Source organism: Protobothrops mucrosquamatus, unplaced genomic scaffold (assembly GCF_001527695.2).
Source record: "Protobothrops mucrosquamatus isolate PMUCROS unplaced genomic scaffold, P.Mucros_1.0 scaffold796, whole genome shotgun sequence".
NCBI classification, from domain to species: domain Eukaryota; kingdom Metazoa; phylum Chordata; class Lepidosauria; order Squamata; family Viperidae; genus Protobothrops; species Protobothrops mucrosquamatus.
Window position 1 is genome coordinate 117494 of NW_015387063.1, and position 12290 is coordinate 129783.

Genomic DNA, 12290 nt, shown 5'->3' on the forward strand with positions numbered 1-12290 from the left:
GAACCAATGAAACCACTACTATGGATCATTATGCCCTTGCAAACATATCTGGGATGCCATATCTAAAAGACCCCACAAATACCAGTCTTCCTTGGCTAACTCCGGATGGAATGTACTGGATTTGCGGAAAAATGGCATACGGACAACTACCTAAGAACTGGTGTGGATCTTGTGTATTGGGAATAATTCGACCAGGATTTTTCCTGTTACCATTAAAAACTAAGCAAATTCTTGGTGTTCCCATCTATGATGAAATTGGCAATGTAAGACAAAAAAGGGAACCAAGTACATACACCCAATGCGCAGGAATCACTTGGCAAGAAAATGAATGGCCACCTTGCCGCATCATCCTAGTTTATGGCCCAGCTACTTGGGCTGAGGATGGGATGTATGGATACCGTACCCCTATTTACATGATCAACAGAATCATTAGATTACAAGCAGTAGTAGAGTTAATTACCAATGAGACTGTGAAAGGACTAACGGAATTGGCCAAAGAAAATGTGAAATCCAGGACATATATTATGCAAAATAGGTTAGCCTTGGATTATCTGTTGGCCAAAGAAGGAGGAGTATGTGGAAAATTCAACCTAACAAACTGTTGCATCGAAATAGATGAAAGTGGAAAAGTGCTGAAAGACATAACAGACAGAATGGTCAAACTAGCTCATGTTCCGGTACAAAACCTGGAATGGATTTAATTTAGAAGACATGTTTTCAGGATGGTGGCCAAAGTTACCAGGCCTACAAACCATCATAGTTATAGCAATCTTGTTAATTCTAGGATGTATTTTGATTCCCTGCTTGCTCCCTTGTGTTATAACAATGATTCGAAGAATCTCGGAAAGTACAGCTCAATTAACTGCAAAACATGAAACAATGTTAGCTTTATGGGAATATAAAGCGTTGCCCTCTAAAGATCCTGACTTGGAGGACGAATAGTGGAAGTTTAAGCGAGAAAACTTCCAAAGGGGGGAATAATGTAGTAAAATGAACAATTATTAGAATAATGATTTGTCTGCATAACTGCAATAATGATGTCTGCATAATTGCTAGAATAATGAGGTAATGCATAATCACTGGGAAAAATACACTGAGAAAATTCTGTGTCAGTAATATGTGGCAACCAAATGCGCTTTGCACATGGATACTTTGTATGTAGCAAAACCTTCCATTGTATGCCCGTGAGAAACGAACCAAATGTATTACAGTGTATTATCATGTGTAGTCCCTTTGTTCCTGAAAGAAGGGAAGTATAAAAACTGAAGTCTAATCCCGCCCTCCTTGTTCAGAATTGCCTATCTCTAATATGCCTCTGAACCTTGCGCAATAAACTTCTCTGCTAAACCCCTCTGGAATTCGTAAGAGTTCTTTCGTTTTCCACAAGTGTGGCATATAAAGAAAACTTATATAAAATGTTTTACAGATGGCACCAGTGAGATTAGCAAAAATATTTAAAAATACTTCAAACAAGTGTTGGAAGTGCAAACAAAAGCCAGGTACCTATTACCATAACCAGGTACCTATTACCATATCTGGTGGACATGCCATAAAACTAAAAGATTTTGGTCAAAAATACACTTATGGTTGGAGAAAATGACTAAAAAACAAATAGATTTTAAGCTAGAATTATTTTTGTTAGGAATAATAGGTGCAACTTATGAGACAGAGTGTATATATTTAATTTTACATGTACTAACTGCAGCAAGAATTGTATTTGACCAATAGTGGAAAAATGAAAACCTACCAATGGAAGAATTAATTAAGAAAATATTAGAGTGTGCAGAAATGAATAGTCTGACTTTAAAGATAAAAGTGGAGCAGACTACCCAACCAGTCCCCTCTCTCCTGCATTCAACGAACGCTGCCTGGGACTTCCAGCCCCACCAACCGAAGGTTTGGGGCGTCACCAGGACAACGGCCGGCTGGGCAGCGCAGCTAAGATGGCGGTACGGGCGGATCGTTGCTCACGCGCTCGGGAGAGATGGGCCCGGCTGATGCATTCCGTGTCGCGCGGAGATGACGTCCTCCGGGGTGGCGGCTGCTTCCCTCCATCGCCGGGAGCCGCCGTCGCCGCCGCCGTCGCGCGCGTGAAGATGGCGGGAATGGGCGAGGCGGCCCCGGGTGGCGGCGACGGCGGTGGCGGGGCCGGGCTCCGCCAGGGCTCCCCGCCGGAACCCTCGCCGCTACTGCTGCAGGCGGAGGGCGGGCAGCCGCGGCGGAGTACTTTCGCCAGCAGCGGCGATGGGCAGCCTCCTCCCTGTACCGAAACGCTGGGCTTCTACGAAAGCGATCGGCACCGCAAGAAGAAGCAGCGCCGTGCGCCCTCGGGTAAGATTCCGTCGCGGACTCCTAAACATGTGCAGAGTGCTTCTTTGGAGTTTCATACTTGTGGAAAGCTTGGGAGGGGAGTGCAGAAAAGGAGAAGAAAAACAACGTGTGCAGAGCGCTTTTTTGGGTGCTTCCTCATGGGAAACTTGCGGGGGTGGGGGAATGCAAAAAACCTGGGGAGAAGGAAGAGCGGAGTGAGTCCCATTTGCACCCCAACCTGTTGGGTCCCCGATGTCCCATGACGGGCCTTCTTCCTCCACCCGCTTCTTCCAAAGCTGGTTTCATTTTTGTAAGTTGTGGTGCTTAAGTTTTGCACCGAGGTAGGGTGGATAATGACAAGACCTACAGAGATACCTCTTTTCTCCCTTGATGCCCAAAAGAGGACTCTTGTATGCTTTCTCCATAACAATGACTGTGCTGGAGACTCCGGATGCCTGAATTTGGTCCTCACGCTCCTCACATTGCCTCCCTCTGGCTCATGAAAGACTTCCCTAAATTATTTTGGGGAATCTATCTTAGGTATCCAAGTTTGAAAAAGGAGGCTCAGGTCTCTGTCTTAATCTGTTTTCTGGGACAGGTTCCTGCTTTATATGTGAAACTTGGATGAGGGCACATCAATATAAAATTAGCTTTACTTTTGTCCAGGAACAAGAGGTAAAGAATCATCCAATGCTATGAAACATATTCTTGGCATTGGTTTTGAGTGCACAGGATTGCTTTCTTGCATAAGGGATAGAATTTTGGGAGTTGAAGTCCACAAGTTATAAAAGGACCAAGTTTGAAGATCCCTGACTTAGAGGAAAGAAATCTTCCTATGCGAATGCTGTTTGTCGACTTTAGTTCAGCATTTAATGCTATCATTTCTCAGAATTTAATAGATAAACTGAACCTTTTAAGCTTCAATACTCCTTTGTGCAACTAGATTCTTGATTTTCTCACTGATAGGCCCCCAGTATGTGCGAGTTGGGACTAATATTTCTAAGACCATGTTCTTGAGCACAGGTTCTCCTCAGAGCTGTGTCCTAAGTCTGTTGTTAACCCGTTGACTCATGACTGTTGTGCAAGGTTTTGCTACCAACCATATGGTGAAGTATGTAGATGATACAATAGTGGTGGGCCTTATTCAGTATGATAATGATTACTGGGAGGGTAATGATGAATTGGGTTTGATGAATTGGTGTAATAAAAAAAGGCTGGTTTTAAATCTAGGAAAAACAAAAGAGATCATTGTCGATTTCAGAAAAGGCAGGCACAGCCATAGACCTCTGTGTATTGACTATTCCACTGTGGAGGTGGTTAATAGTATCAAGTTTCTGAGTGTGCAGCTGAAGAGCAGATTAGCTTGGTTGCTCAACAGTGAGACTGGTGAAGCGGGAACAGCAGAGCCAGCGTTTTCTGTGTCTCATGAGAAGAGCATTTCTTCCTTCCCCTATCCTTACTACTTTCTATAGAGGGACAACTGAAAGCATCCTGTTGTACTGTATTACTGTGGTTTGGAAGTATTATTGTTTCGGACAGGAAGGCTGTGCAGAGAGTGGTGAGGACAGCAGAAAAGATTATTAGAAGTTCACTTTCTTCTGTTCAGGACATACCATATAAGAGATGCTTGACCAGGGTCCGCAGTATTGTCAGAGATGTTACACATCCTCTTCATGTGTTACCTTCTGAGAGGAGACCTCATGGTATCCGAAACAGAACAACTAGATTCTGTAATAGGTTTCTACCATATAGTATCAACCTTGTTAACTCTCAAAACTCTTTTTTCTGCCATGTATTCTAAATGGGCTGTGATTTTTTTTTAGATATTTCCCATGTTTCCCTGAAAATAAGACCTATCCCCAAAATAAGCCCAAGCTTGAGTTTTAGGGGTGGGGCTAATATAAGCCCTACCCCAAAAATAAGCCCAGGGAGGGTGGGCATGGCCAGCACAAGCAGTGGCGTGTGCACGGGGGCCGATGGTATCTGGCAGCAGCTGCAGCCTGCCGGCCCCTTGGAGCAGCAGCATAGGTAAGTCCAGCACAGAGGCAGGGGGGGAGGACAGGCAATCCAGATACACTGTGCGCTTTTTGGAGAAATGACAGAGACTGGAAGCTTCATCTGCTTGAAAATGGGGCGGTTGGAAACGGAGGGATTTGCTCTGTTTCCAACCACCCCATTCTTAAGCAGACGAAGCTTCTATTCTCCATCATTTGTCTGTCTGGGAGAAAAGTCTTTGGGCACCCCATAGGAACCTAAACACTTCTCACCCAGAGGGAGACTGGCACCTTCATCTGCTTGAAAATGGGATGGTTGGAAACAGAGGGATTCGTTCCGTTTCCAACCGCCTCATTTTCAAGCAGACGAAGTTTTTAGTCTCTGTCAACAGCAGCAGCAGAATCCTGCCCCCTGGTACGGAGTGGCAGGGTCAGCCCCACACTCTTCGGGCCTTGGCAGGTGCTGCAGCTCTCATTCCAACTGCGAGGTGTGGGGGGGGCTGCCCCTGGCCATTTTCAGCTTTTACCCAGTACGGCTTCGGCGGGTAACTGATAGGCAGAGGGAGGTAGCACCACCCTGAAAAATAAAACATCCCCCGAAAATAAGACCCATGTTGGACTATGTGTAGTGATTATATGTTTACATATAATCATATATAATCATATATTTATATGATTGTGTGTGTATGTTTATATATAGCATATGTATATGCATGTGGATATGTACTTTGAGAGCGGGCATCAGAATTTCATTTTTTATTGTGCCAGTGTGTTCACCAAAAAAAGTGACAATAAAGATTATTTTATTTATCTTACGTATATACTGCCCTTAATTCTTAGAAGATAAGATAAGATAACCTTTATTGTCATTTTTATACTGTGGGCACAATGGCACACATCAAAAATGAAATTTAGTTGCCCGCTTTCAAAGTGAAACACATACATGACACACACCTAAATATACTATGAACAACATATGTATAGACCCACATCCCTACATATACGTAGCATTAAATATTGTCCATCTTGAATATATAACGGAAGGAGGAAGCTTGAGAGTTCTCAAGGTTAATGCTGTATGGAGAGAATACAAGTATGGCTATATAAAAGTTTTTCTCCTTCATTGATAAAAGTTTTCTTGACTAGATCTTCTCTTGCACAAGCAAAAAACAGTTGGACAGATATTTAAGTGGGTAACATTTCTAATTTAGGATTAAGACTATCTTATATTGCTTTTTTCAGTTAATGACTCACTATACAATCCTAAATGTGTTTTCAGGAAGTAAGCTTCTCTATATTTGGTGATTTTGGGGTGTATATAAAGCATTGTGTGCTTGATGTACTATAAAATCAGGGTGTTATTTGTATTACAGTCTTCCTGCCTTCAGTAAATATCTATACATTGTTGGGTGCCTTTGTTTCCTTGCATTTAGAGATATTTAGTTAGTTAAAATGGTTAGGAACATGACATGCTTAATAATGAAAATACTTGATATGGTGGAGGAAAAATAAAGTGGGAGTCAAATTCTGTAACAGACTTTGAAAAAAGGGATAATGTCAAGGTTTGCCTCCAGGTTGATGTTCAAAAGAAAGCTGTAACCCGTTGGATGTTTTCACCTCTTCAACCCATTTATATTTATGAAGTGCTCTTAAACCATGGTGTTTCTGAAAGAACCCTCTGCTGTTCATTGGTTATAGAAATTAACTTCAGGTAGGAAGATCCCATTTCAGGCATTACTATAGCATACATGATTAAGATTGGGATTGTATTTGAAATAAACAAGACTATTTCAGTGTTAGAAAATAAAAAAAAATGTTAAAATGAAAAAATAGCAAAGTACTAGAAAGGGAATTGAACAAATTATGGTAGCTAAAATTGGAAACATTCCTTTTTGTCCTTGGTTCCAAGATAGCACAAATCCTGGCAGCTGGTTTCAACTTTAAAGCACAGGTCCCCAACCTTTGCAGCTTGGCGGCCCGGCTGGGGGGGGGGGAGAGGGGAACTGGGCCCTATGAGTGGCGGGCCAGCGTGCATTCATGTGCAGCTCCACTCACACGAGAGAAACTTTGAGGCACCACTCACACAAGTGGGGATGCACGTGCGCCAACCTGCCACTCATGCGGCCCGGTTGCAAATAGGCCACGGCCTGGTACGATTGGGGACCCCTGCTTTAAAGGACCAGCACTGGAAGGGAAGGGGAACTTTTGGGGAACTTTCATTTGACCAGATGTATTGGCTATGGTATTGGGCTTCCAAGACACTCATAATTTTAAGGATTAAAGGAATATTTAGAAATAAGTTGCAGCCTACAAAACCAATTGGATGTCTGTCCGTCTCCTTAATGTCTTGATGGTCCTTCTTTAAAGTCATATTCCAAGTATTATTCAGTACAGTATTATCATAATTATTCAAAGTAATAAGTAAAATGTAATTGTCACCTGTATTTGCTGGCCTTTATAGTATATACAGCATATAATGCCCTCATGTAGTGTAGTGATTCTATGTTGGATTATGGATAAGATGGCCCAGGTTCAGATCCACTCTTAGCCATGGATATTCCTTGGGTAAGTCTCTACCCAGGGGTCTGCAACCTTAAACACTCAAAGAGCCACTTGGACCTGTTTCCCAGAGAAAAGAAAACACTGAAAGCCGCAAAACTTGTGTGCGCACGTGCACAAAGATGGGAAGCTTGATTGAAGAGTTTAATTAAAAAGAAATAGAGGCTGTTGTGCATGAGTTCTCTCTCTCTCTCTCTCTCTCTCTCTCTCTCTCTTTCCTTTCCCCCCTCTCTTTCCTCTCTCTCTTTCCTCTCCCTCCCTCTCTCTTTCCTCTCCCTCCCTCTCTCTCTTTCTCTTTCCTCCCTCTCTCGGTCTCTTTCTCGCTCGCTCTCTTTCCTCTCCGTCTCTCTCTTTCTCAATCTCTCTCTTTGTCTTTCCTCTCCCTCTCTTTCTTTCTCTCTCTTTCTCTTTCTCTCTCTCCCTCTCTTTCTTTCTCTCTCTTTCTCTCTCTCTCTCTCCCTCTCTTTCCTGTCTCTCTCTCCCTCTCTTTCCTGTCTCTCTCTCCCTGTCTCTTTCCTTTCTTTCCTCTCCCCCTCTCTTTCTCTCTTTCTCTCTCTCCCCCTCTCTTTTCTCTCTCTTTCTCTCTTTCCTCTCCCTCTCACTATTTCTCCCCCCTCTCTCTCCCTCTCTCCTCTTCCCCCTCTCTTTCTCTTTTTCTCTCTCTCTCTCTCCCTCCCTCTTTCTCTCCCTCTCTTTCCCTCTTTCCCTCTTTCTCTTTCCTCTCCCCCTCTCTCCTCTCTCTCCCTTTCTCTTTCCTCTCCCTCTCTTTCTCTCTCTCCCTCCCTCTTTCTCTCCCTCCCTCTCTTTCCTCTCTCTCTCCCCCCTCTCTCTTTCTCTTTCCTCTCTCTCCCTCTCTCTCTTTCCTCTCCCCCTCTCTTTCTCCTCTCTCTCTTTCCTCTCCCTCTCACTCTTTCTCTTTCTCTCCCTCTCTCTTTCCTCTCTCTCTCCCTCTCTTTCTCTTTCCTCTCTCTTTTTCTCTCTCTCTCCCTCTCTCTTTCCTCTCTCCCTCTCTTTCTCTCTTTCCTCTCTCTTTCTCTCTTTTTCTCTCTCCCTCCCTCTCTCTTTCTCTCCCTCTCTCTTTCTCTCTCCCTCTCTCTTTCCTCTCCCTCTCTCTTTCCTCTCTCTCCTCTCCCCCTCTCTCCCCTCTCCCCCCTCTTTCTCTCTCTCCCTCTCTCCCTCTCTTTTCTCTCTCCCCCTCTCTCTCTTTCCCCCTCTTTCCTCTCTCCCCCTCTCTCTCCCTTTCTCTCTTTCCTCTCTCTCCCTCTCTCTTTCTCCCCCCCCTCTCTTTCTCCCTTCCCTCTCTCCCATCTTCTGCTCACCTGGCAAGCTGGCTTCAAGCTGTTCTCCAACAAGCTGACACATATTCTTATTGGGTGGCTCTCTCCTCCCCTTCCTGCTTCCTGGAGAGACGCAGCCAAGGCAGGAGCCCCGCCCAATAAGCCTGTCAGCTTGTCGGAGGTGAGGCCACTCTCTTTTTTACAGAGAGAGAGAGAAGGGAAGCGCAAGTGCCTCTCTCTCTCTCTCTCTCTCTCTCTCTCTCTCTCTCTGCAAATGGCAGAGGAGGCTGGGAGGCGCAGGGGAAGGCTCAAAGAGCCACATACGGCTCCGGAGCCGCAGGTTGCCGACCCGTGCTCTAACCTATCACACAGGGCTTCCATTTCAGAGTAAAATGAAGGGGAGTTTCATGTAAATATCCTGATTCCTGGAGAAATATGGGATAGAAATTTAGCAAAGAACCAAGTTTATCCTCCAACTCATTTTCTTATTGCCTGGTTTCACATTCTTAAAATAATTGGAGTATGACTTGTCAAATACCATCAATTCACTAATTATTGTTTGGCAATAGCCACATGTTAATTCTCTCAAATAAATCTCTAGACCAAATCTGAATTATGGGCTTATATAATTCTCAGCCTTTTAAGCAAAGATCGATTCATGTGAATCTGTTTTATTAAACCATAATTGACTCCATCTTGGGTTTTAATTAAACCAGAATTGAAATGTAAGTTTGTATCAGTGTAATTAAAATCTAAGTCTTGATTTTAATTAGAAAACTTGAATTCATCACATATTGTAGAGGAACAGAAAAAGAGTACTGATTTTTGACTTAGAGCTAATTATATTTGGGGAGATTGTATGTGTGCAGTTTCTGTCCAATTTTCTGTGGAGTCAAAAACACTTTGGCACAGGTGGAAGCCAACCTTCTTTATTGCATTGCTTGTGTACATTTTGTTAATAAAACTGCAGTTTAGAAACTTGTGCAAATATTTGAACCTATTTGTACTTTGTAATAATTCCAGAGTACAAATCACAATCACAAAATTGCTCTTCAACATTTAGTAATTTGTAGTATCTGTATGTGCAGAGTTGTATTTTTTTTGACAAATATTAGATTAATTTCTAGAAAAGTGTAATTTGTGGATTTAGAACTTTAAAATGCAGCTTGTCTCATTATTAATTTTAAACTATGGTTTTATAGCCTGCTTCTTTCAAATTTGTTAAACCGCAGTCTCCCAGATTAAATGTAAAGGAACATATAATTTCTGACTTGTTTGCCAGCTCATGCAAAGAAGAGAAGAAATGATGTAACTCAATGCATGAAGCCATTTCAACATGGTCATGGATTCAACGTGTGAATTCCTGGCTTAATCTTGCCTAATACATAAATATTTGATTAAAGTTACTTAGAGCCTGTCCCAATTCTAGAGGACTCTGGGCAATGTACAGCAACTAAAAGAAACTGCATCACAAAATATCAAAAACTAAAAATAAATTCAAGATATACCATAGCCAGTCAACAGGAGACAAAGATTAGAACTGAGATATTTCTGAAACTTCAGCAAACTGGATATTATATGTAATTTTGCTCTAGAGAACTCTGAGTAAAAGAAGTTCTCTAGAGCAGGGTCTACCACAGAGAATGTCTAATGAAAGATTAAATCATTTATTTTGAAGAATAATATTTTTAGCTTCTTGATTGCTAGTAAAAAGTCTAATGTTCTGAGCATTAAAGGAGGGAATGGAATATTATATAATGCAGTACATTGATGGACTCAGTAAACTGTTCCTCAGAGCAGTATTAATAGATCAAAACCAAATGTAGCTTATGAGGAAAATTCCATATTTTTATCCAGAGATAATTTTAAAGGATAGTTAAAACATCTCTTACGTGATTTGCTTTATAGAAGTGATAAAATAGGAGCTAGTAAGACTTCTGTTTTATATTGGAGAATGTGGAAACTATTCTTTGTTTGGTCCCTATGAATTTGCTGGAAATTGCTTATAAGGTATATCCTGATTTTTCAAGGAGTAACCATATTTTCCTCATTCAAAATAATAACACATAAAGGTTACGAGCATTCACTTAACGTTCATTTGAAATTATGCGACCAGTGCTCCCTAGTTTTTATGAGCAAATCCAAAATTACAAATATTGCAGCACCACGGCAGTTGTACCACCCTTACGAGCGACCGCAGAGGCTCTGCAATATTCACCCTATTCCCCCCCCCACTCCTCACAACTGCTTCCCCCATCTCTTCCTGCTACGCTGGATTCACTTACCTTGCAAAAGCTCTCCTCTCTGCCACAGTTTCTTTCCCTTTGAGGGAGAGGAGAGTTGACTTGGAAATGCTTTTCGCGCCAACAATGGAAGCTCTTGGGTGCCGTAATATTGCGTGAGTTCAAACACAAATTCTCTGCAAAAGAGATCATGGCTCCCAGAAGCTTCCATTCAGGGGGGGGAATGTTTGCTTCGTTTGCATGCCTATGGGACAAAGCGTGAAATTGTGAGCCTGTCCATTTCCGCACATGATAATATTTTATATAGTGTCTCTTCCTCTGTGGGAATTTCTTTACTGAGCCTAAGCTTTTCAATGTTGGAGATCGAGTTTACTTTTCCACGCACTATTTACAATCACTGCAACCTTCCAAGAAATTGGGACCTACGTTTGTGGGGCCTTTCTCCATCAAACGTATTGTTAACACCAGTCACAGTAGAATTAGATTTGCCAAAGTTCCTTTGCCGGGTCCATCCAGTTTTTAACTGCAGTTTATTGAAACCTGAAATTTCCTCACCCCTTAGATCAGCCCTTCCCCCTGTCCTTGAACCTTTAATGATAGTACAACATTTTGAGGTCAGAGAAATTTTGAACTCTTGCACACATAGGGGAAATCTTCAGTATTTAGTAGCATGGAAAGATTTCCCTACTGCCCAGAATGAGTAGGTGGATCGTTGGCATATTAGAGCCCCTAGACTAGTGAAACGTTTTCATCAATATCCTGACAAACCTAAATGATTTCTCTCATATCTTTTTTTCTCCCCTTTTATTGTGTTTTGTTCTGCAGGTTTAATCCCTTTCTTTTGGGGTGGCAGTATGTCAGGTCCCTTTTTGGGTGCCCTGCCATTCTGTTGGAGGGGGAGGAAGAGGTTCTAGGGGGAGCATTCTTTGCATGCTTTCGCTTTTGCTGTAAGCGCATGGGAATTAGGGAAGGGGATTGTCTTCAGAGACAAGATGGACTCCCTCTCAGCTGGGTCCAGCCTGACGCCAAGGTCGCTGCGCCCTGAGGATGACTCTAAGATCGCTGCGCCTTGAGGATCCAGCTTGTACCTCAGTGTTCTCAAATCAACCTTGCGGCAATACATTGGCTGCTGGTGGACTGGTCAGGGGAGAGGTTGGGTTTCGGAATGGGAAGAACAGTTTTGTGCTTTGCATGGGACCATTAGATTCCGCCTGTCTTTACTGCAACCACTTTCAGTAAAAGTTCTTTTGATTAACCCTATGGAGTCAAGATCATGCTTTCCTGAGAAGATCAGCTGGGGCAGGTCCTTACAGAATCCTTGTTGTGTGGTGCCTAGACACTGAAATACACAGGAGGATATAATAAAGTGAAATGATTATTTTTCATAACTTGAAGACTTTCAGTTGATGAAGCCTACAACTACATTTGCTTTGCTTGTCTGCATTCATGTCACCGTTGATTTATCATCAGCTTGTGATAAACTGCAGTTAATAATAATATACTTAATATGCAATTAATTAAATACTATTAAAATTATAATTACACATTATTAAAAGTAGTTGATCATGAGAAGATCAGTGGCACAATGAAAGATACAGTTACTGATCAATAGTAATAGACTGAGAGAGGTTAATATCAAGTGAGGAGTTTTTCAAAGAGACTATCACCACTACTGTCTACATTGCATTGTCAACAATAGTGAACAAGTGACTTCCGGTGGTGACAGCTGGCATCGCATGGCGGCTTTTTTAGCCGCCCGTCCGGGAGCGCGTCAAAGCCTGAAGAGACAGCGTTTGCCAGCTGTCTCTCGGCTAGGAACCTCGTCCCTCGGGCAAAGAGGGAGAGGTGAGTGAGTCCGGATAGGGTTAGAGCTTCCTTTCGCCCCGGTTTTGTCTTAATCCGGGGTG

At 42.6% G+C, this 12290-nt stretch overlaps 1 protein-coding gene across 1 annotated transcript in view; it reads left to right on the plus strand.

The window, feature by feature from the left end:
* The first annotated feature begins 2096 nt into the window (after nt 1–2096).
* Nucleotides 2097–12290, plus strand: part of TAPT1 (transmembrane anterior posterior transformation 1) — a 113379-nt gene continuing 103185 nt past the window's right edge. Inside the window, exon 1 of the mRNA XM_015818816.2 lies at nt 2097–2331. Coding sequence (XP_015674302.2) covers nt 2097–2331 — 235 coding nt within the window. The remainder of the gene's footprint in view (nt 2332–12290) is intronic.